At 39.3% G+C, this 23,989-nt stretch overlaps 1 protein-coding gene across 1 annotated transcript; it reads left to right on the top strand.

The window, feature by feature from the left end:
* The first annotated feature begins 18,364 nt into the window (after positions 1-18,364).
* Positions 18,365-23,394, top strand: LOC114534599. The gene is made up of 5 exons (XM_028556061.1): positions 18,365-18,991; positions 19,425-19,543; positions 19,907-20,039; positions 20,127-21,923; positions 22,068-23,394. Exons 1-5 carry the CDS (start codon positions 18,681-18,683, stop codon positions 23,392-23,394), a joined length of 3,687 nt encoding a protein of 1,228 aa, XP_028411862.1. The 5' UTR covers positions 18,365-18,680.
* Positions 23,395-23,989: the final 595 nt, after the last annotated feature.

Here is a 23,989-nt window from a genome sequence, read left to right as displayed (position 1 = left end):
TTCGTATAAGACTCTTTATATCTCCCCGTTTTTATTTATGCATGTATGGAATATATTTTTGGGGGATAAGGTGGCTTTAATTGAATGCATAAATCGGCTTTAAACATAAAGTTGATGTTTTCAATTTAAGCCAGAATAAGATGTAACGCATGCCATCAATAGCAATTTGAGAAAAAAACTATAAGGATTTACAATGTTTTAAAGTTAGAGGAGATAATGATTAAATTCGCATTTTTTTTTATGATGCAACATTAGCTCTCACTGTTCGGTTATTTTAACCTTGTCTGTTTTAAAAACGTTTTAACCACATTTTTATCTACAACTCGAGGATTATGCGAGGGTAAAAGCTACCGAATTCTTTTAAGGCAAAAAAAACAGTGAAAAAGAAAGTTAACCCCAAATATACACATTTATAATGGAGAAAGGCATGTTTTCTAGCTTGTTATTTAGCCGAATGATTATACAAGCGACAAGTCGTTTGTTGTCGATTGTCAAGTCCACGCGCGTCCTATTTACACAAATCGTGCATGTATAAAACCGCACTGTGGAGAACCACCATGGCGCTCATATCAGCCACAAAAATATTATCTGATTTTGAGACGCCAATCCAAGCAACTTCACTGAATATCGTATTTTTTTTCAATATTTTAATATTTTTTAAAGTAATTAAGATTTCGGGCAAATTCTAATTTGCATGCAGTCCACTATAATTGTTAGCTACAATATCTTCGCCATCCAAAAAGTTGCAGAATTAATTTGGTCATTGCGTTCATGACGATTTTACTTTATTTCAAAACAATGACAAAATCCATTTTTTGTTTACGAATTCGTGAAGCACGAACGACAAAATGTGCGAAGTTACCCGCGAAAGTGTCCTATATATGTATACCATGCAGGCGTTCCTTAAAACGTTGCGGGGTTCTCGTTGTATATTTTCGGATATATATTGAACATTTAGAAACTAGAAACTAGAAACTTTGGGTGGTATTAGAGTTATTAATTATTCCGTAAAGCACTTTGGTGAAAAGGCGTCTCAGGATGGACACCTGCTGCATAAATATATAGCTATGTAGCAACGCAACTTTGACATGTATTGTAAACATTATACAATTATAAGTTCATACGGAGCGTCAATTATACCGTGGTAACAAATCTCTAAGTATCGAATAGAAAAATGCCAAAATTTAATCTCTTTCAGATGAAAAGGAGTGACTCGCAACAAACGTTGGGCAGGGATGGAAAGATACGCCTTGCCTTAGTGGGACCGAAAGGTTCTGGAAAGTCGTCATTCGTCAACGCCATAAGAGAGTAAGGAGCCTTTGTTATGAGTTATGATTCTTATATGATTCTTATGATTCTTAATTATTATTCTTATTTCATTTTTTCTCTTAAATAAAACCTGAACCCATATGGTCCTATATATAAGCATGCATTCGCGTAAGCATAGCTAACTTTTATTAGGTGGCCTTATTATAGCTTTGCGAAAATTATCCAGGCAAGTTAACAAGGCTAGCTTTTAAAACGAATCAACATTATTTACCTAGCCTATATTACCGGCATGCATAGGTGAACCTAGCTAACTTGCTATTAAATGCACGGAAAATTTTAAATACTGCTAGTTTTTATGGGTCAACAAATGCATAATAAATTATGCGGTGAAAAAACAAGGAACGATTCATAATCTGTGAGCTTAAAAGCGTTTTTAAAGGGGGGTGCATGTCTACAAGAATTCGACTGCAACTACTGATTGAAACTTTGAAAAATAACATTTGATGTTTAGCGAGAATCTATAAACTGCATGCGAGAATCTAGCGAGAATCCATAAACTGCATGCGCTGCATGCTTTGATAAAGCAGCAAAATAATCGGCAATATTTACTTCATTTTTAGTCCTCATCCCCATTTCTATACACCCATTTTGGTAATTTCATATAAGATTTGCTCAGGGAATTATTAATTACTTGGTCTGAAATGACGAGGGTTATTGCTGGCATGTATTTCTAGTTTTATAAAATAGTTTCAGTGATGTTTGAAAACCTGCTGTACCTATAAAACTTCTTAGATATTCGGTAATATGTTTGGGAGAGTTACTTATATAAGTCATTTTTAATACTTCTAAGATTATGAGTAATTGAATAATTAATCAGATAAACTATCCATAAGTGGCTATTTTCATTTATACATATTTTCCAATTTTAGAGGTCACAATTACGTTCAAACTGCCCAAATCGACGTTGACGTTAACATATTGGAACGTCACGATTACAGCTATCCAACAAATCCTGATCTTATTTTCTGTGATTTACCTGGGTATTGCACAGAAAACTATGCCGATCTTGAAACCTTTTGGAAAACGTATCGTTTAGATAATTTTGAGGGCCTACTTATCTTCACAAATGATGTAACGACAGTTTTAGATCAGCAATTGGCAGAGAAAATTAGACAATGCAAGAAAAAGCGGATCTTTGTTATTCGCGCAAAGATGGATAACTACATCAGCAAAATCTGCTGTGAAGAAGAAAAAGCAGCTCAAAGCACAGAAGTGGCGGCTCAAAAAGAAGAAGCAGCTCAAAAAGAAGAAGCAGCTCAAAAAGAAGAAGAAACACCCCCAAAAGAAGAAGAAGAAACTCCGAAGGATGAGCAGACAGCTGAAAACGAAAACAGAGCAGCTGAGAACGAGGAAGAATCAAGTCAAATCGATGAGGAAACCACTGAAATTGAGGAGGAAATGCCTCAAGCCGAGGAAACTCCTCAAGAAAAAAGAGAAAAGGAATTTTGTGCGACTACCAGAGATGAAATGGCCCGAAATTGGTCCTGCGAGAAGGAAAATATATTTCTGATTAATAACAAAAATACTGAACAATTGGACTTCTATCGTCTAGCAGTAGTTATCATGAATTCTCTTCCTGATTCTCAAAAAAGTAAGTGGTGAATCATATTCTCCAAATAAATTAATATAGACTAAGCGGTATTTCGAGCTAGGTGAATTAATTTAACGTTTACCCATGCAATTGTATAAATCAGCCAAATTTATTCTCGGTATACTCGACCATGTTCGAATATAGCCTACCATTTTCCGGCACACTTGACTGTGGTCGAATATACTGTTTCCCAGTATACAAATGCCGTGTTGAAAAATACCGGTTGGATTTTATCAATCGTAATTCGAAGTACTCGCAGCCACTTGAAACGTTTATATGTATTTATATAGGTAAAACGAGTGACTTACCGGAAGCATATTTTGCTGCTGAAAAGGACCAAATATTGAGAAATGGTGTTTTGGATATCAATACAGTGTTCACAGAAAAGCTTGGTGAATGGGAAAATGTAAAGATAAAAATTGCCGTGACGGGGAATGCTGGTTCGGGAAAATCAACATTCATAAACGCAATTAGAGGGTAAAGCTAACTTTATTTTTTCAGTCCATGTGAACTTTATTTAAATGTAGAACAAGGCTAGAGATTGAAATTTTAGGCTTTTTGTCGGTTGTTTTTTTTTTATCTATTTTAGTAGTTCTTAGGCAAAATTTTGTCGATACTACTCCAAATATAGCTTAGCACCAAATGTGGTATAACAACTGCCTAAATAGACAAAACACTTCTCGACGTTTCGACCTGACGGCCTTCGTCAGGAAAGTTAATATGAAAATAAATAAGGGAGAATACATGTTTTGTATGGGAGCAAAACACGTGATAAAAATGGGTCAATACAAAACAAAAAATCAAAACAAATTGGAATACATTACATTGCCAAAGAGGCGCCTAATTGTGTGCTAAGAATAGCCCGCAATGAGGGAAGCCTGATCAGCAACGAAAACATATTACAACCATTTTTGATGTAAACAAAGATATGGTGGTCATGTTGCCATGGGTGAAGTAGCTTAAATGAAAGAGAGTCTTTCATTTATGCCAGAGGTATGGAGAGTGCTATGACTGTGGATTAGTCGCATTTCTTGTCGTTTACGGCAATCGTCAGTACCGAAATCGTCCGTGACTGGCGTGACACAATGATTACCAGAGGTAAAGTATCTGGCAACAGGCTTGGTGTTATCGTGTTTGTTAACCGACCTACGGTGTTCACCAAACCTTACCCCTAGGGATCTCCCAGTTTTGCCGATATATAGTAAGACACATTTGCAATTAATGAGATGCAATAAATGAGGTTGAGGTTTGGTGAACACGGTAGGTCGGTTAACAACCACGATAACACCAAGCCTGTTGCCAGACACTTTACCTCTGGTAATCATTGTGACACGGACATGAAATTTAAAGCCCTATGCCCCATTTCCGCTACTAACGATAGCCGTAAACGACAAAAAATGCAACTCATCCACAGTCTTAGCACTCTCCATACCTCTGCCATAAATGAAAGACTCTCTTTCATTTAAGCTACTTTACCCATAGTAATATGACTACCATATCTTTGTTCAGATCAAAGCTGGTTGTAATACGTTTTCGTTGCTGATCAGGCTTCCCTCAATGCGGGCTATTCTTAGCCCACAATCAGGGGCCTTTTTGGCAATGTAATGTATTCCAATTTGTTTTGATTTTTTATTTTCTATTGACCCATTTTTATCACGTGTTTTGCCCCCATACAAAACATGTATTCTCCCCTATTTATTTTCATACTAACTCTCCTGATGACCCTCAGGTCGAAACGTCGAGAAGTGTTTTGTCTATTAAGGCAGTTGTTATACCACGTTTGATGCTACGTTGTTTGAAGACGCTGCCACGCTGCTCCTTGGTTAAATTGGAACTTATTCCGAATATACTTGTGTGGTTTATAATTTCAAGCAATATTTAAAAGAAAGACCTTGGGTCATAGACATAAATACACACCTAAAGAATCGATTAAGGACTACAAAAGCATTTTCAAAATACTTTTTTTAAATATGAAGTTATAAGGTTGAAAAACAACCTTAGCGGCGTGTTTTGATAATTTCACAGGACTGTGGAAATTTCACGCGCGGCACATGCGCTATAGGATTATTAAATTCAAGCAACATATGTAGAAGACAGACCTTGGGTCATAGACCTAAATACGCGCCTAAAGAATCGGTTAAGGACTACAAAAGTATTTTCAAAATATTTTTCTTAAATATAAAATTATAAGGTTGAAAAACAGCCGGCGTGTTTTGATCATTTCATAGGGCGGCGGAAATTTCACGCGCGGCACATGCGCTAGGATGAACTCTGATGTGAATGAATTATGTTGAGCTGTACTGCATGTAACTGTAGTTTGATGAGACTGTTATCTACTGTAGCTACAAATGATCTCGCGTGTTTGTTGCTTGTAGAGTTGAAGATGACAGCGAAATGGCAGCTGAAGTGGGTGTCGTAGAAACGACAACTGAAGTCGCAGAGTACGAACATCCAGAGAATCCAAATATTTCCCTGTGTGATTTGCCAGGGATTGGAACATCAAAATATCCTGATTTTAAAACATACTGTGAAGAAGTTGATTTCGAAAACTACGACACATTTCTTATTGTTACATCCTCACGTTTCACAGATAATGATGTGAAATTAGCAGAATTGGTGAAAAGCCTCGGCAAGTCTTTTTTTCTTATTCGCACAAAAATCGATCTTGATTATCAATCCGAGGAGATTAAGGAAGGATTCCATGAAGAAAAAATGTTGAAGGAAATCAGAAACAACTGCATTGAAAACGTACAAGACCACATATCCAGTGAACAAGATATCTTCCTCATCAGTAATCGCCACCCCGAGAAATGGGACTTCGATCGTTTGATCAATGCGATCAGTGACGTATTCCCTGTTCTTCAGAGAGAGTGCTTAGCTCTTTCTTTGAAAAATATAACGCTCGGTTGCTTGAAGAGAAAGGCAAAGTTTCTTAAAGGTATGAATATAATACTTTCGTCTTAAATTTCGTTCATTTTTCAGTCTAATGCAGAGGTTGGCAGACCTCTACCGAGAGAATTCTTCTCTGCCTTTTTATCAGCGCTTTTCCTACTATAGTCTTGTTACATTGGGTAAGTAACAGTTGCGTCAATGAAAATGCTTGAGCAGTACTACCGTCTATATTTTAATAAAGAATAATCATTGCTTTCATTACAAAATTTACGCTGTATGAGCACCTTCGATCATTAACGGGAAAATACCAGAGAAAATCATCACAAAAGTGAAATCATATTATGTGGACAAGAAGTGAATTACGATGATCGTCCTATATGTCGACGCTATCTTGAAAAAATGTTAACAAATTGCCACCAAAATGATATACGACAATTTTTCACGTGCGAAGAATATCGTACGTCCAATCAAAAGCCGTGCATGGCATTTTTTTGACACGTGAAAAACATCGTACGTCCAGTCAAAAACCGTGAAATGGATTTTATCACACGTTAAAAACATCCTACGTCCAATCAAATTGCATTAAGGTAATTTACCCAGTGAAATATGATTTTTACTCCATCATTCTGCTGTGCCTAAATCTTTATGTACTATTTAAAACACGAGTAGGAGTGTTTTATGCGGTATAAAACGCGAGGCGTAGCCGAGCGTTTTATAGCGCATAAAACACGACCTACGAGTGTTTTGAATAGCTTAAAATACGACATTAATATTCAATAGACGTTGCGACCAATCGGATTGAACATGAACTTTATGTAAAGCCACATGTGTCTTTATATAAAACAGTGTCCTGATAGTGCTTTATCGAGTATAAAAGCCTACTCACGTGTTTAAAAAGGTTCATTGGATTGGTCAAAACGTCTATTGAATATTAATGAGTTTTTTAAACACATATAATAAACCCTATTATTATATACCACTTGTCAAAGTGGTTTTATTTTCGTAGCGTTTCATTGGTCGAGAGCGAATCACGCGAGAGTGACGAAATTTTGATGTCGCCAGCGCGACCCCCTGCAGAGTGAGATAACGTAATATCTCATGAGAAATAACAACTTTTATCTATTTGAAATTATGTCTTTTATGAATAGATATTTCGTTGTTTACCTTGTAGTTTGGTTTTTCTTTGACAAGTGGTATATAATAAAAAACTTATTTACCGAAAACTCAGAAAACACTATGTTTTGTGGACCCTCGACCGTCGATATTTCACTCGGCTTCGCCTCGTGAAATATCGACAGGTCTCGGGTCCACAAAACATAATGTTTCCTTCGTTCGCAGTAAATAAATGTTAATTGTTATATGTAGAGATTAATGCACAGTAAATTGATGCACAATAAAAATTGTTCTTTGCTGGGTTATGCCGTTTGCCGTACGATTTGTTTCACGTGTTTTTTCACTCGTTCTTTACGCGTTTGCTTTGCTATTCACTCGTTCGTTTTGCCGCTCTTCACGTTACTCGTGCATAAAAATCGTACGCACTTGCCAACCATGAAGTAAACTATAAATACCTCTAGTCGCGGTACGGCGATAAATGTCACCTGACCATCATGTAAACACTAGACTCTTATGGATCTAATTTTGCAAAAGAACCTTTTAAGGACGGAACGGATGTATTTTAGCACTATGTAGGTAACAATGAACTCTCTCGGCTAATATTTCTTTAAATTTCTTATAGCCCGAGCTGTTGTTGTGGCGGCTCTTGCAGCGGCAGCCTCCGGTGCAATCCCGATTCCTGGAGTTAGTGTTGCAGTTGACCTTCCTATTCTTTACGCTACGCTCCAGTCCAATTACAAAAACTTTGGCCTGGAGAAATTCGCAGGTGAAAATCTTGGCATCATGGATCACCACCGAAAAAAGATTATTAGAAAATATCAGTTTCAAACGGTAGGACAGTTGGCCACAGCTTTGGGATCAAAAAGATTTGCGTTAGCATATGGATCACTAGAAGCTTCCAAGTATATTCCAATCATAGGAATAGCAATCGCAGGCAGTGTATCGTTTGCTTTTACTCTGCGATTCCTTATCAATTCTATCGATGAAATGAAAGAGGCGGCCATCGCTATCTATGAAAGAGAGGCAAAAAGCTACATTCAAGATGGTTTCACAGGGGAGTGTGATTAAAATGTCATCAACGAGCCTACTGACCGGCCTTGCCGATTGAAGGCGAAAGGAGAATGATATTATTCATATTTATATACACTATATTTACACATTCATTTATCTTTACACTCTGGGCAAATATTGTTCCACAAGTTATTTTCTCACAAATTTAGATATGCACTGCATGCTATTTCTCATTTTATGGATTATATAATTTATTCCAGCTATATAACTTAAAAAATTGTTTGTCTTTGTTGCATGGGCTTTAATAATTTTCTAATTGCTTATACTTTAACAATATAATTTATAGGCTGACTGCAAAAGTGGTCTCAACACGTTGTCTAATTTTTATTGGATTTTATTAAAAATATAATGATCACTACACTGCATTATCATGACTTTGCTACAGCATTGTATGAATACGTGGAAGGAACTAAACTCACGCCTTCTCATTTCGCAAAATTATATAGAGAAGCATTATGATATGCATGCATTTGTTCCAGTTTTTCAAATTAAATTTATAGGAATATGGCCAGCGATTATTTTGAAATATGCCAGCGGAATTTCTATTAGCTGTCTTTAATGAATGACAACTATTTTGGTTGCTTGCAAAAAATTTATGTACAACAATGACTTTCTTCAATCTTTCTTTAAAACAGCAAACAGGAATAAATAGCTGTTAATTGGTCACTTTTATTATCATCTCAGTATTTCACATCGTTTTTAATGGAGACTACTGGCTGGCTCTTGATTATAGAATCTCAGCATGAGGATTAGCGCATATATCTAACGCATATTTCACATAGCCTAGGTCGATATGTGCATGAATTATTAGGAAGTCTGTCTATTATATCGATGAAATTTTGGGTTGTGTATTTTGCGCGGGTCGCAGGTCAACCAAAACTGCAACATCGCAGGCAAAGCTTTTCTACCTACGCTCCACGGCCAACGCTGCGGCGAAGACCTGGTTAAGTCTGGTCATGTGACAGCGTAAAATCTCCCAAAATATGGGAGATTTTTAATTAGCGCTTAGTTCATATCCAAGGGAGGGGTGGCAAAGTCGACATACCACTTCTGCTATTTTTAGTACTCGTGACAGTCCTGTTGGCTTTGTACTGCTGCAACTAAAAATAGCGGTTCACACAATAAACTAAAAAAAAGCTAGTATGGCGTAACAAAAAACTCCAAAGAACAATAAACCGAATTTAGATTCAAAGTGTATGCGTAGACTCTATCATCGTCGATAGAATCGGTTTTAGTATTGTCATAAGTTCTGTTGGCATTCAATACAGACACACTTTGAGCGTTGATGAGCGAATAGCCTTATCCAGGGTCTTCGCCACAGCGTGGGCCGTGGAGCGTAGGTAGAACAGTAACCTCAAAAAAGAATGGAACGCTCACTCTCTGACTTTCCTTGATTAATGAGTGGAGCCAAGATGGCGGATCATGAAGCGTTTCTTGTAGGTATGTGTAACCCGAATAAGTACAATTAGGGCACCCTGTGCCGAATACGGCCCATAAGGCCATTGAAGCCGGTTTTCGAAAAACAACGTGTTGATATAGTGTATCTTTAGGAAAAGGTTTTGGTTTTTTTATATTAACATAAATACATAAATTCTGTGACTAATCGTGGATTTCGATGGATGAATACCCAGGGTAACATTTGGTGGCAGCGGTGGGATTATTTTCAAGGAAATTTCACGATTAAAGCTGCGAAATTAGAGGTTTGAAACGATAAATATCAAATATGGTGACTATATTATACGTATAAATATAAAAATTGTGGAACATTATCGATATAAATTTGGGATTTTGTGGCTGCCAAAGACTATATTAGTATGGCTGTCGATCTCGAAGAACTTCAACTTCTATTGGAAAAGAAACTGTGCGAAGTAAGTCAAGATACGTTAGTAAAACTTGCAGTATTTCTCGAGTGGGATAAAGGAAAATACGTGGGGAAGTCAAAGCTTAGTATTGCTCGATTACTACAAAGAGATGTCGAAGAGCAGGTATCCCAGTTTGAAAGTGAGGATGAATGTCGCTCTTTCTTGGGTAAAATAAAAGAACAGTTGCTTGAGGTTACTGAGGAAGAGGCGACTGGGAAAGAATCCCCTGGGATAGTAAACAAGGAATTGGAAGTGTTGAAAGCACAACTCGACAACTTGGAAAAAGACCATCAAAAGCAAGTGGAAGCTCTCCAGGCAAAGATGGAACAAACTGAACTGAAGGCAAGTCAAGTGACGACAACAACAACTGTAAGTAAACCAATTGCAAATTATCTTAAGCAAGTATTGCGTAGGGAGTTCAAGATTAATGGGCAAATAGGAGAACCTGGTCAAAAAGATAAACTCACTTTTGTAAGCTTGGTCAGGCAGATTGAAAGTGCATTGTCAAAGGGTTACCCAGAGGCTGAGGTGACTGATGCTGTCATAAGGGCAATTACCCCTAGCATGCAGTTGCGAAGTTACCTAGAGACGATAAGCAATTTGGAGTTGCCGAGGTTACGTGCAATCCTGAGATCACACTTTCAGGAGAAAAGTGCTACCGAGCTATATCAACAATTAACAACAATTGTACAAGCACCAGAAGAGAGCCCACAGAGCTTTTTGATAAGAGCTTTAGACTTGCGTCAAAAGGTTCTCTTTGCCTCTAAAGAAGCAGGGGTAAAGATTAAATATGATGAAAATCTGGTTCAGGGTTTGTTTTTACACTCACTTGAAACTGGACTTCATCATGAAGCAGTAAGAACAAAGCTACGCCCATTCTTACAGCAGTCGGATATAACAGATGAACTGTTAATAGAGCAAATGAACCGGATTGTATCGACTGAAACAGAGCGGCAAAAGAAATTTGGTAAAGCAAGTCAGACAAGACAAAGAAATGTCTATAATGTTCAAGCAGCAAACTCTACGACAGTTGAGGGTGAACACCCAGTTGAACAAGACCATCCAGTGAAAGAGAAGAAAGCACCCAAGCAAGGTGAGCTAGTAACAGCAATAAGAACAGTACAAGCAGAACTTGCTGAGCTCAGGGAAACAATTACAAATCAACAAGCAAAGAGTAAAGAGCAAGAAATGAGCCACAGGGATGAACAACCTGGTCACAGGAAACGACTGTGTACAAAGTGTCAGGAAACCAATAGTGTGAACTGTGATCACTGCTTCCGATGTGGCAGTTCTGACCACTTTGCCAGAGGATGTAAGAAGAGACAGAACTCGGGAAACGGGAGATGGCTACCGCCGAGGGACAGGAAGTAGCCAGTAAACCAAGTAAGTCCCATTTTTGTGCTAAATGTCTAAAGATTGAACAGTGTGAAAAACCATTTCCAAGATGTTCTGGCTGCCAACTAGTGAGATATTGTTCAAGAGAGTGCCAAAGGCAGCACTGGGGAGAACATAAAATACTATGCATGTCAGTCAGAGAATTTAAAGTAGATAACAATGCTCAGAGAAATTCAGATCATGGAACGTATGTGAGGCATTTAAGCCCACTTGAGTATTCGAAAGTGGTGGGTTTAGTGGGTAAAAGATGTATGGTACATTGTCAGTTAAATGGACAAAAGGTACATTCATTATGGGACACTGGTGCACAAGTGTCACTGATCTCTAAGAAATGGTTGGATGAACATTTGCCTGATTTACCCCTTAATAATATTGAAACCTTGCTCCAGGATGGAACTGAACTGGACTTGAAAACTGCAAATGGGACATGCATGCCATATATAGGATTTGTTGTTGTTAAGTTTAAATTAGAAACATCAAGTATTGACCAAACAATACTTGTACCAATGTTAGTGACTCGTGAAACACTTGACTATCCAATAATTGGATATAATGTCATAGAAGAATTAGTAAAGAAAGAAGAAGCACCAGATGAAGTAGCTAGGGAGTGGGCAGCCTCATTTCCTGATATCCAGTGCGAAAAGATACAATCTCTTGTCAGCTTTATGCAAGCCCCATCCCCAGAACAACTGTGTTTCGTAAAGACCATTAAACAAGACATCATCATCCCTCAAAAGACAACTGTTAGTGTGAAATGTCGTGCAAATACCGGACCAGTGGAAAAGAGAATACCAGTACTGTTTGAACCTGATAGCGAACAGTTATGGCCAAGTGGTATAGAGATATCTGAGGAATTACTAACCATTCCCCATGGGTCATCTTGTCGAGTTCAAATTAATGTTACAAACACTAGTAATCATGACATTACACTTAACAAGCGAACTATTCTTGGAACAATACAGTTAGTGAAATCGGTGACACCACAGGAAGTTTATCTGAGAAATGCAGACTTAGGTGACAAGGAAACAGTTAATTCAGTTTATTGTGAAGCTAAAAAGAACTGTACAACACCAACCATGCAAAAAGATATGCACCAATCAAATACTACGGGAAACAAAGACAGTGACTACAACCCCATTGATGATTTGGACCTAAGTGGTCTTTCAATGCAACAACAAGCCAGTGTCAGACAAATGTTAGAGGAAGAAAAAGCAGTGTTCTCAAAATCTGATGATGACATCGGTTGCATAGATGAACTTGAGTTAAAACTCAACTTCAGAGACCAAACACCAGTTCAGAAAACATACAATTCCATTCCACGAGTTTTGTACCCCGAAGTGAAGCAACATATTGAAGATTTGTTAAATCGAGGTTGGATAACGAAGTCAAAGTCTCCATACTCGTCCCCTGTGGTATGTGTTCGTAAAAAGAACGGTGAAATGCGCTTATGTGTCGATTATCGAGAACTGAACAAACGTACTGTTCCAGACAGACACCCGTTACCGAGGGTACAGGACACACTCGATGGCTTGGGCGGGAACAAGTGGTTTTCTTTGGTGGACCAGGGAAAGGCGTACCACCAAGGACATATGCACGTGGACAGTAGACCAATGACCGCCTTCGTTACCCCATGGGGGTTATACGAATGGGTGCGTATACCCTTCGGCCTTTCCAACGCCCCTGCGTCATTTCAGCGTTGCATGGAAGGGTGCTTGGAAGGTCTGCGAGACGAAATTTGCATACCCTATCTAGACGATATAATAGTGTTTAGTAAAAGCTTCGAGGAACATCTAGATCACGTAAGGACTGTACTTCAACGGTTGCGCGCCCATGGTGTCAAATTAAAGGCAAAGAAATGTAACTTCTTTCGGAAGAAGGTTTGCTACCTTGGGAGAATTGTCTCGCAGAAAGGCTACTGGATCGATCCCAAAAACGTTTATGCTTTAAAGTCCCTCAAGGACTCGCCACCAAAGTCAATCGGGGAAGTTAGAAAGTTATTAGGACTTCTCGGTTATTATCGTCGCTACGTTCCAGATTTTGCAAAACTAGCCAAATCATTATTTGATCTACTGAAAGACGCTGGAAAAGGGAACTGTGTACGTTCATCTAAACCAGTAACGTGGTTACAAACACACCAAAACGCGTTAAACAGTCTTATCGACCTTCTTTCCAGTCCACCTATTTTGGCATATCCTGATGTAAACCTACCATATGCATTATATACTGATGCTTCGGACAAAGGCCTTGGGACAGCGCTCTACCAATACCAAGACGGCCAAATGCGAGTTATCGGGTATGGTTCACGGGCACTGACGACGGCTAAAAAGAACTACTATTTGCATTCCGGAAAGCTTGAGTTCTTAGCTTTGAAGTGGGCTATCAGTGAGCATTTCCGCGATTACCTTTATTACGCGCCATCATTTGTTGTATACACGTACAATAACCCACTAACTTATGTTACTTCGTCAGCAAAGTTGAACGCTACAGGATACCGTTGGGTAGCAGAACTCGCCGACTTCAATTTCACCATAAAATACCTCCCCGGTCCGAAAAATCAAGTCGCTGATACGCTATCACGAATGCCCGTAAATTTCGAAGAGTACGTTAGCCAATGTACAGCAGAGACAAGTCAGGAGACTATCGAAGCCATTGTTAAAGGAGTGGCAGCACAAGCAGCTGGAAAAGCGATTTGGATTGACGCTGTGACCGCCAACAGAGACATTGCAAACCAAGAGGAAACGAAATGTGCCGATAAACAGACAATTTCGCCAGCAGCTCTACTCGAAGCACAACGGAATGACCATGACCTGAAACAAGTGATCCAGTACCTCGAGAGCAGCTCTGACAAACCGCAAATGAGAGACAGATGGGACGAAAGCAAAACAACACGACGTTTAATGAATGAATGGAAAAAACTGGAACTTGGCGAAGATGGGATATTGCGACGTCGTGCGGGTGAATACCTACAGTTGGTACTACCCAAACAATTTCATCGTATGGTGTATCATGAACTTCATGAGGAGATGGGCCATTTGGGGTGGGAGAGAACGTTTCAACTGGCGAAAACGAGGTTCTACTGGCCCTACATGCAACGGGACATACAACATTTTATCACGAACAAATGTACCTGTTTAAAACAGAGACGTCCAAAAGTATTCCCTAAGGCACCCTTGCAGCATCTCACATCCACAGCACCATTCGAACTAATATCGATCGACTTCGTGCATTTAGAGAAAAGCAAAGGCGGATATGAATATATTTTAGTCATTGTGGACCATTTCACTCGATTCGCTCAGGCGTACGCAACCCGTAATAAATCCGCTAAAACAGCTGCGACGAAAATATACAACGATTTCGTTCTTCGATTTGGGTTTCCTGCACGTATCCACCACGATCAGGGCGGTGAATTTGAAAATAATCTGTTCAAACACCTCGAGGAACTTTGCGGAGTACAGCATTCTAAGACAACACCATACCACCCCGAGGGAAATGGGCAGGCTGAACGATTTAACCAGACCTTGCTCGCTATGCTTAGAACCCTACCAGAAGAAAGAAAGTCCAGCTGGGCTGATAATCTCAATAAAGTGGTGCATGCGTATAACTGTACGAGAAACGACGCAACAGGATTCTCGCCATTCTTCTTGTTGTTTGGTAGAGCACCAAGACTCACAATAGACCAAATATTCGGACTGTGTCACCAACCGAAGCGAGCAAGCTACCCGAAATATGTGGAGCAGTGGGCAACAGCAATGAAAGAGGCGTACGAGCTTGCTAAGAGAAGAATGGGGAGCCAATTTCGAAAGAGAGGGGAGAGAGATCGGAAGAAAGTACACAGCTCCTCGCTGAAACCAGGAGACCGCGTGTTGATTCGTAACTTGAGCGAACGTGGGGGACCGGGTAAGTTAAGAGCTTACTGGGAGGACAAGATCCACATTGTCGTTGAACGTAAGGGCGAAAATAGTCCAGTGTATAAAGTAAAGCCGGAAGGAACAGAAGGAAGAGTACGCGTACTTCATAGAAACCTGCTTCTGCCGTGCCATTTACTGGAACAACCATCGACCAACACGGAGAACGCGAGAAATAGCCAAAACCGGAAGAAACGACGTAAGAAGCCCAATGTTAGAGACGAAACAACGAATGAACCACGGGAATCGGACACGGACGAAGACTACCCAGAAATAGTCGTCGAAGAATACAGAGCGGCCCAACCAGAACAGCAGGAACCCGTTATAGTGCCAAATGAAGTGAATGATGAAGAAACCCCAGATGAAGATCCAGATATGATAGTCGCTATTGACGAGGGTGAAAGAGAACAAGGAGGACCCCACAACAACGAAGCCGGGAACGGAAATGCTCCACCACAGAACGAAGGGACTGAGAATGGAGACCAACTGCGGAATGATGAGAACACCGTCGATCCAAGAGAACGACCACAACGAATACGACAGGCGCCGGTACGATTTGGTTATAATCAACCCGGAAACCCAGCCCTATTCTGCCAAGCGATTAATTCAAATATGCAACCTACACAATTTCCTCCCTACCCCCCGCCAAATCCCGGATGGCTACTCCCTCCTCCTCCTCTTATGAACATAGAGCCTTGGCAAATTCCTCCTTACCCCCCTTTTCCCCCCCGATGGGTACCACCACCTACGGACATACAACCTTGGCAAGTTCCTCCCTACCTCCCACTACACTCGGGATGGTTACCACCACCGTACAGCGGGTTATCGATAGTGCAGTACCCTTGGAAAATGTTTCAACCGTACCCTACTGGACAGTTTGGAATGTGGTAACTAATTCCACGAACATGACATTTTGAACTAAGCTAGTAAAGCTACAATAGTAGAAATTTAGCTTGTTACACGTGTTAGGACGCAATTTAGCGCCAAGTAACATTGTTTAAGTTGAGTGCGTGTGTGAGTGTGAGTGTAAAGTTGTGAGTGTGAGTAGGCCTGATCAACCTATTTACTGTGGAAATATAGAAGTAGTATTTAGTACCCGGACAGTCGGACATGTTGACATAACATCGGATGCGATGAACTTTTAAAGTAGGGGAGAGTGTAACCCGAATAAGTACAATTAGGGCACCCTGTGCCGAATACGGCCCATAAGGCCATTGAAGCCGGTTTTCGAAAAACAACGTGTTGATATAGTGTATCTTTAGGAAAAGGTTTTGGTTTTTTTATATTAACATAAATACATAAATTCTGTGACTAATCGTGGATTTCGATGGATGAATACCCAGGGTAACATATGATCCAGGCTTCCACGCGGAAATTTCGTAGGTAAAATGGCGGGATTATTATTTTACCTTCCGACACAGTGAGCGTCTCAGTCTTATTTGGCGTAAACAAACACTCGCTCGTTCTCGCTCGAGGTCTGCCGAAGTATTTGTCAGCCGGATAAATCACCCACGCCAGTTTTGTTGACCATAAAAATAACTATTCTTGCAGCTCTGTTTTGAAGTTTCTCTGCTGTTTATTAGATAAATTAATACCGATTGGATCCCACACCTCACAAAAATAGTCAAAATATTTTTGCACTAGTGCGTTTGCGTTGTTAACAGATATAAGATTATTTCTGAAAACAAACGGTTTCAACCTAGAAATAGCACCAATGCCACTAGAAATTTACTTCGTCAATTACTCAGACTGACTGTTACGTGTATGAACACGAGTGAAGAGCATAGTATGTGGTGACTTGCTGAAAGGGGTTCGGCATATGGGCCGCCTCTACTCTTGCCTCTACTCCATCTCGGGCCCATAAGAATCGTGTTAAATGATTTTCCCCGAGCGGGCGCGGAGCACCTGCGAGGGTACTAATTCCGCTCGGAGATTAGGAATTACACCCGGAACCCGAGAGAACAAAGCCGAATCCAAAGTTGTCCAAATTCTATGTCATGGACAGTCGGCGTTGGATAGTTTTGTAAGTTATGCCCATGCGCGAGTAAAAACTGGTAATCAACAAACGTTCTGATTGGCTAAAACAGAAAGTTTTTATTCAATGAGAACGTCAGCAATTTAACTGTCATTTGGTAAACCTTTTTGTAAAAGTGTTCATTAACTTTGTGCAAAGTAAAACGAAAAGAAACAAGATATATGAAGCACGACAGATAGCAAAGATGAACATGGATACAGTCAAGACAAAGCCGTGTAAGAGAAATAATTCATAATCTGCAAGCTTGAGTGTTTTCAAATGGTACGTGTTTACTTTGTTTGTTTCGTATTTGTTTCGCGGAAAGGATGAACCGTATTTGTATAGTTTTCATCTTTGTATGCCGTTTATTTGTTTAATTTTCAGCTTTTTATGCAAACGCATAAACCTGTGAAAGCTAGGCTATTACACCTTTGCTTTAACTTCAAAAAGTGTTTTTGAAAGTGTAATTTGAATTTGGTATCAAAAATACACACTATATTTTAAAGTATAAAACTTTTAGCCGCCGGCGTCGACTGCAATTACAGAATAAAATAACATTTGAAGTTTTTTCTTTGTCTTTGAAGATTTTGTACTGTTTTGATAATTTGAAACTTCGATTTTAAACCATTACCTAATTGCTGGCATGGTATAATGCAGCAAAATAAAATGGGCAATGTTTACACTAACTTAAATTTTGTATTGAATGATGGAAACATTTGCTAGGGGTTGCTGCATGCATGTATTTCTGGTTACCTTGTAAAAGTCGTGCATTGGGATGTGATATATCGAAAGCGTATTTCCTTGCAAGATATCGAAAACTTGTGGAGAGTAATTGTGCCCAGAGTAAAGGGAACCACTTTACTATTTTGAGCAAAAATGACAATATTTTATGTCCAAAAAACTTTCAAACGTCCTTGGCTCATATAGATCATATTTTTTGAAGTATTTATTCAGGTAAATTCGGTAATTTTATTAGAATGTTTCAAAATTTGCCTGTGTAGTGGGAAATTATTTTGTTAAAATAATAATTAGTATAAATATATATTAGACTTGTGAAATTAGACTTGACTTCATTGAAAATACAAGACCATCGCACCGCAACCATTAACTTCACCTTGCCCCATATTACTAACTTATGGTAAGGTAAAGCTTCTTTGCTTAAAGAACTGCATACCTTTTAGTCCGTAGCACGGAATCCGTACGCGCTTATTGAAGTCCTCACTCGTTCGGATTATGAAAACTGTTTTAATATATCACGTTTAAATAGTTATTTTTCGTAATCCACAATGTTTTCTATCGCAACGCATCGCTAAACACCAAAAAAAGACAAATATTCTACAAACGTTTTTCACTCGCTCTCGACATTTAATTCCCGCAAAAAAATAATCTCGCAAAATAATTCCGGTAATTCGGCGGACACAACCACTGGACACAACAATGAAAACAATGACAACATGGCGAACAATAATACAATATGCTTTTTGCAATGTGCTTTTATTTAAAAAAATATGGAGTGCTGTGTACATTCGGACAAAGGTAGTGATGCAAACGACAAAGTTGTTCAAGTAAGTACGAAATCCGGCGAAACTATTCTATATTATGCCCAAGAATGGATGAAAACACAAGACGAATATGGACGATCATATGGTGATATTGCATCTAAGCTGCTTAATGAAATTTTGGGGGGTGAACAAGTATTTCCTGCATCGTGTGGTTACCACAGGAAGTGCTACCAGCTTTTCACAAATAAGAAAAATCTAAAATCCTCAAAGAAGAGAAGTAGTCAGTTTGTCGATGAAAGTAATGAAAGTATTCCCAGGTATTTCTCAATTGTTACCAGCTGAATATTATATAATGCAATGCTTTTTCTGTATATACTAAAATAATAATTAAGCAATTGATCCATACACGGTAATTAAATTGTTTGCGAATTTAATATTTTCTCATTTTTCTGCATAGCAAAACTATTGCCAAGTTGGTCTCTATAATTTTATGACTAAATTACATACAATTACAACTCATGTGGGACATACAACTACAAATCTTCATTCAATGTATTTAGATGGGAATTAATTAAAGATGGGAATTATATGTAGGAAACCACAGCAACAAGGTTCAATTCTGGGGTTCAATTCTGGAAATCCCAGTGTCAGTTAAGGCTTCCCATGTTCACCACCTGATGCTGGGTTTCCTTTCCTTGCAGCCCCTTCATGCCCCACTTTAAATTCTTAAAAAAGGCTCTGGTATTTCAGAAAGAAGACAAGACTAAGTCAAGATACCACAAGCCAGATTGTTAAAGGAACAGTGCCATTATTTGGAAAAAAATGCATTATCTGCCAAAAGGAAAAATACAAAAAAGATAGTAGAACAGGTATTATAGGTATTATTATAAAGTCTGAAAAGCAATTGTTATTTGCTGTACTTTTATTGTCTATTAAAAAAAAACAAATAAAAAACTTTTATTGTCTATTTGAATAAACTTTTTTTCACTGATGTACATTATAATTTTTTCCTAATTAGAACATTTTATTGCTGCACTATATGTCCATTGTACATGTTTGTCTAATGCCCATTTGTCAACATATAGGCATGGTCATATGGGCATGATCAGCTAGCGTGATTCCTAAATTTTCTGAGAGAATGTTAAATATGCGTCCTATAGTTATGCCATTGTTTCTGTCATATCCACTGAGCATTGCTTCTGTCATCTGTTCAATAGTTACTTTTGTCTTAGGGGCTTATAAGCCAGAACCATTGACCAAGTCCCCAAGTGCAGAAAATGCTGTCAAAGTTGCTGCTCAGAAGAAACAGGATGAGAATGTGCTGCTTATTGTTGAAGGGGAAGATTTAATAGCAAAGGAAGCCCAGTATCACCATTCCTGCTTTCGAACGTTCACATATATTCCAGTAGAATCCAAAATATCAACTGGAGATGCTTATTTGAAATTCTGTAGTGAAATCATTCAAGAACGTATTATTGGTGGTGGTGAAATAATAAAGATCTCGAAATTGGCAGAAATTTACAGCAGATATTTGCAGCCAGACACAGATGCATCTTATTTGTCAAATTGGAACTTGAAGCGGAAGTTGAAGAAATCATTCCCATCTTTGGTTTATATCAAAGTCAAAGAAATTGCAAACTGTGAGCTGGTTTGCAGTTGTGAACAAAATACTATGTTTGTTGCCCCTGAATCGACAGAGGAATCTAGTGACGAAGATGAAGTACGTGCTATGGGAAATTTAGAACCCAACGACCAGCGACAATTATTCCTCTCGTCCCAAATTGTGAAGAAAGCTATTGAGATGTCTCCACGATTAAATGTTCCAAACCCCCCGTTAGCTTCCGATCTCACAGAAGATGCTGCACAAAAAATTGTGCCAATTGAACTGTTCAATTTCTTGGCTTGGATAACTGGTGTATGCTGTGAACCAGTTTCTGCTAGTGAAAAAAAATTGGTAGAGCTTGACAACGACACCGAACGTCAAAAGATTTTGTCCATCTGTCAGGACATTATCTACCTTAAGTCCAAAGGAAGAAGAATCGTACCGAAGCATCTTATTCTTGGCCTTACAATTCGACATCTTACGGGCAGTTCAAAGTTAATTGACATTGTATCAGGACTGGGGCATTGTATATCCCCAAAGGCAGTCATTGATTACGACTCAGATCTTGCCAGATACCGTGCACAGCAAAGCAGTGTTATACCACGTGGTTTTAGTGGGTCATTTACGACATGTGTATTTGACAACAATGACATAAACGAAGAAACACTGAGTGGAAAAGGAACAACACATTGCACCACTGGTATAGTTATTCAACGGATGTCCGAAGCTTCTGTACTAGATGATGAAAATCGTCACGGAATTTCCAAGTCAAGAGGGAAACGAGTAGAGGTGTCAAGTACAGAAATAGAGCCATTCGTCTTAAAGAAAAAGCTGAGTCTGTCTACAAGATTTGAAGTTACTGACATAGATGAGAGTAGACCTGTTGGTTTTGATAACATTTGCTACGTTCTAGCAAATTTTCGCTGTGATGAAGAGGAAGAAACACCTTTACCGTCATGGAGTGGATTTTTTACACAGCTCACAACGCAGGTTCCTGAGAAAAGTCGTATTGGCTATCTTCCAATTATTGATGGCAGTCCCACGGATCTTGGCGTCGTCAACGCTGTCCTCTCCCAAAGCATAGACATAGCAGACAAACTGAACCAAAATTCCATGGTTGTTGTCATGGATGAAGCTGTTTATGCTAAAGCACAGTGGATCCGTTGGACCAAAGGCATGTTTCAGAGTCGAATAGTACTACGCCTTGGTGAATTCCATGTCATTATGAGCTTTCTCGGAGTGATTGGCAAACGATTTCAAGACGGTGGTTTACGCGATATTCTCATTGAAAGCAATATCATCGCAAAAGGATCTGTCAACGGTGTATTGTCAGGAAAACACTACAACCGTAGTATCAGATCAATGAAAATCATCTATGAGGCAATATACCGTCTCGTTATCACTGCCTTTTTAGATTCCATGTCCGTTGATGAGAGAAATTGTTTGGAACATGTAGTACACGATATGAAGGCAGCTTTTAGTAATGGAACATTTACTGAATTTGTAAAGAGTGATGATGTCCAAAATTTCGTGAGAAAGTTACATGAATTTACCAGTGAAAGAGGGGGGTCAAATCCAACCTTTGGTTATTGGTTAAGTTTCCTTGAAATGGTAGATATACTACTGGAATTCGTAAGGGCAACTAGGTTAGTGGACTAAATAGTAATCATGCTTTCTTTCATGCATTTTATTGATTAATAGTCCTTTTTAATTATACAAGTCATGTAGTTCGAACCGATTGCAAAACTATACGCTGCAAAATATAATTCTGTTTCTATTTGTATCTCCAGAGTGGGTGATTGGTCCTTGCATCTCAGCTCGGTTCGACGCATGTTACCCTGGATATTTGCGTACGACCGCGTTCACTATTCTCGTTACCTACCAATATACTGGTTAGAAATGCTAAACCTGCCAACCAGTAATCCAGATATTCATGAGCAAATGGTTGCTGGAAATTTTGCAACCCAACGCACGTCTCAGCCATTCAGTCAGACTCCAATGGATCAAACTCTCGAGCAGACACTAAATAAGAATTCCAAAACTAAAGGCGGTGTTATTGGATTCTCAATTAACAAATCTGCTGTCCACCGATGGATTAAAAGTTTTTCTGATAGAGCAGAGATTCAATCTGTATGTGAGAGTATGGCTGGTCGCGGTAATTGTACACGTCAGAGAAAGGAAATGGATATCACACGGAGGCTAAAGGATGAGAAAGCTGTAAAGAGTGTGATCAATACCATAGAAGCAATGACAAACCCAGTTTCCATCGAGGATGACGAGTTGGTCAACATTGTTTCTGGCGCAATTGCATCACCGGAGGTCAAACACGATATTGCACGAGCCAAAACTGCTGGAGAGGAACAATGCGCTGAGTACATAGATCTACGTCTGAAGAAAAAGGAGCTGGATGTTTTTAACACAATCAAAGCACTCAAACTAAAAACGTTCTCATTAACGAGTAAGACGGTTAAGGCAAAATCGGAAAAGGCGGTGTTACAAACCACAGCGAGGGATCTTGCTCGAGTTCTGATAGTCGCGAAGTTTAATAACTTGGACTTCAAGTACGTGCTTTCTTATCCTTTGTGTCCAGTACCATTGTCGCTTGCCAACTATGACGGAACGTTAGCCAAGACTGACAAGTCTGCTATTGGTCGTCACCTAGAGAGCAATGTTGAAGACGTAAGCAATTCGAATCGTTCTACTGCGTGGATAATTGATGCCATGGCTCTAATTCAACGTCTGAAGAACATTCCCAACACATTCGATGCATTATCCGCGGAAGTACTGAAGAGTGTGATAGCTACAGCTACTCGACATCGTTGCACCAGGGTCGATTTTGTTACTGACCAATATCCAGATTCAAGTATTAAGGGTGCTGAGAGAGAGAGGCGAAAGGGAAAGGATGCTTCTGTTATCCGTTTAAATGTTGACCATGGTTCAAAGAAGACCCCAAAGCAATTCAAGAAATTCCTCTCGGTGGGGAAAAACAAGGAAAGCTTAATCGAATTTTTCTTTGAACATTGGAAGACAGTCGATCCAAGTTTTTTCAAGGGGTTGAGTTGTACTTCGCCCATGCCTGTCAGTGTCACAAGTTTAAGGCGTCAGCAACGGTCTTGACGGTTGAATCCGTAGATGCCTTGTTTTCCGATCACGAAGAAGCTGACACGAGGATGGGATTGCATGCTTTGCACGCCTTTCAACAACACAAAGAAGTTACGATCCAGTCAGATGACACAGATGTACTTATCATTTGCATAGGTCTCTATAAACTTTTTCCTGGTAAACTGTTTATTCAACGCGGTCCAGCAGCAAAGTTGAGAACAGTGGATATCGAATCGGTAGTCAGCACTTTAAAAGATGGGGTGGCAGAAGCTCTGCTGGGATTACATCCATTCACTGGTTGTGACAGCGTCAGCTGCTGGAAAGGAAAGGGAAAAGTTACCCCATATGAACTTATGATCAGCAACCCGTCATACATCTCCGCTTTTACCAAGCTTGGACAGGAATGGTCTATTTCAAATCTTCAAATGGATGTTCTAGAGCAGTTTCTCTGCCAGCTGTACAACCGTCAGAGTGTTCTACCTTCGTTGCTAGAAGTTCGACTTAGAATTTTCATGGAAAAATTCTGTTTGGACTCCAGGCTACCCCCGATCATGGATGAAGTCACCCAGCATACAAAGAGGGCAAATTACCAGGCTGCCATACTACGGAG

The sequence above is a fragment of the Dendronephthya gigantea genome, unplaced genomic scaffold (genome assembly GCF_004324835.1).
Source record: "Dendronephthya gigantea isolate DGI-Jeju-01 unplaced genomic scaffold, DenGig_1.0 000103F, whole genome shotgun sequence".
Lineage (NCBI taxonomy): Eukaryota > Metazoa > Cnidaria > Anthozoa > Malacalcyonacea > Nephtheidae > Dendronephthya > Dendronephthya gigantea.
The sequence above is the reverse complement of the archived record's forward strand: the minus strand, read 5'-3'. Positions and strand labels throughout refer to the sequence as shown.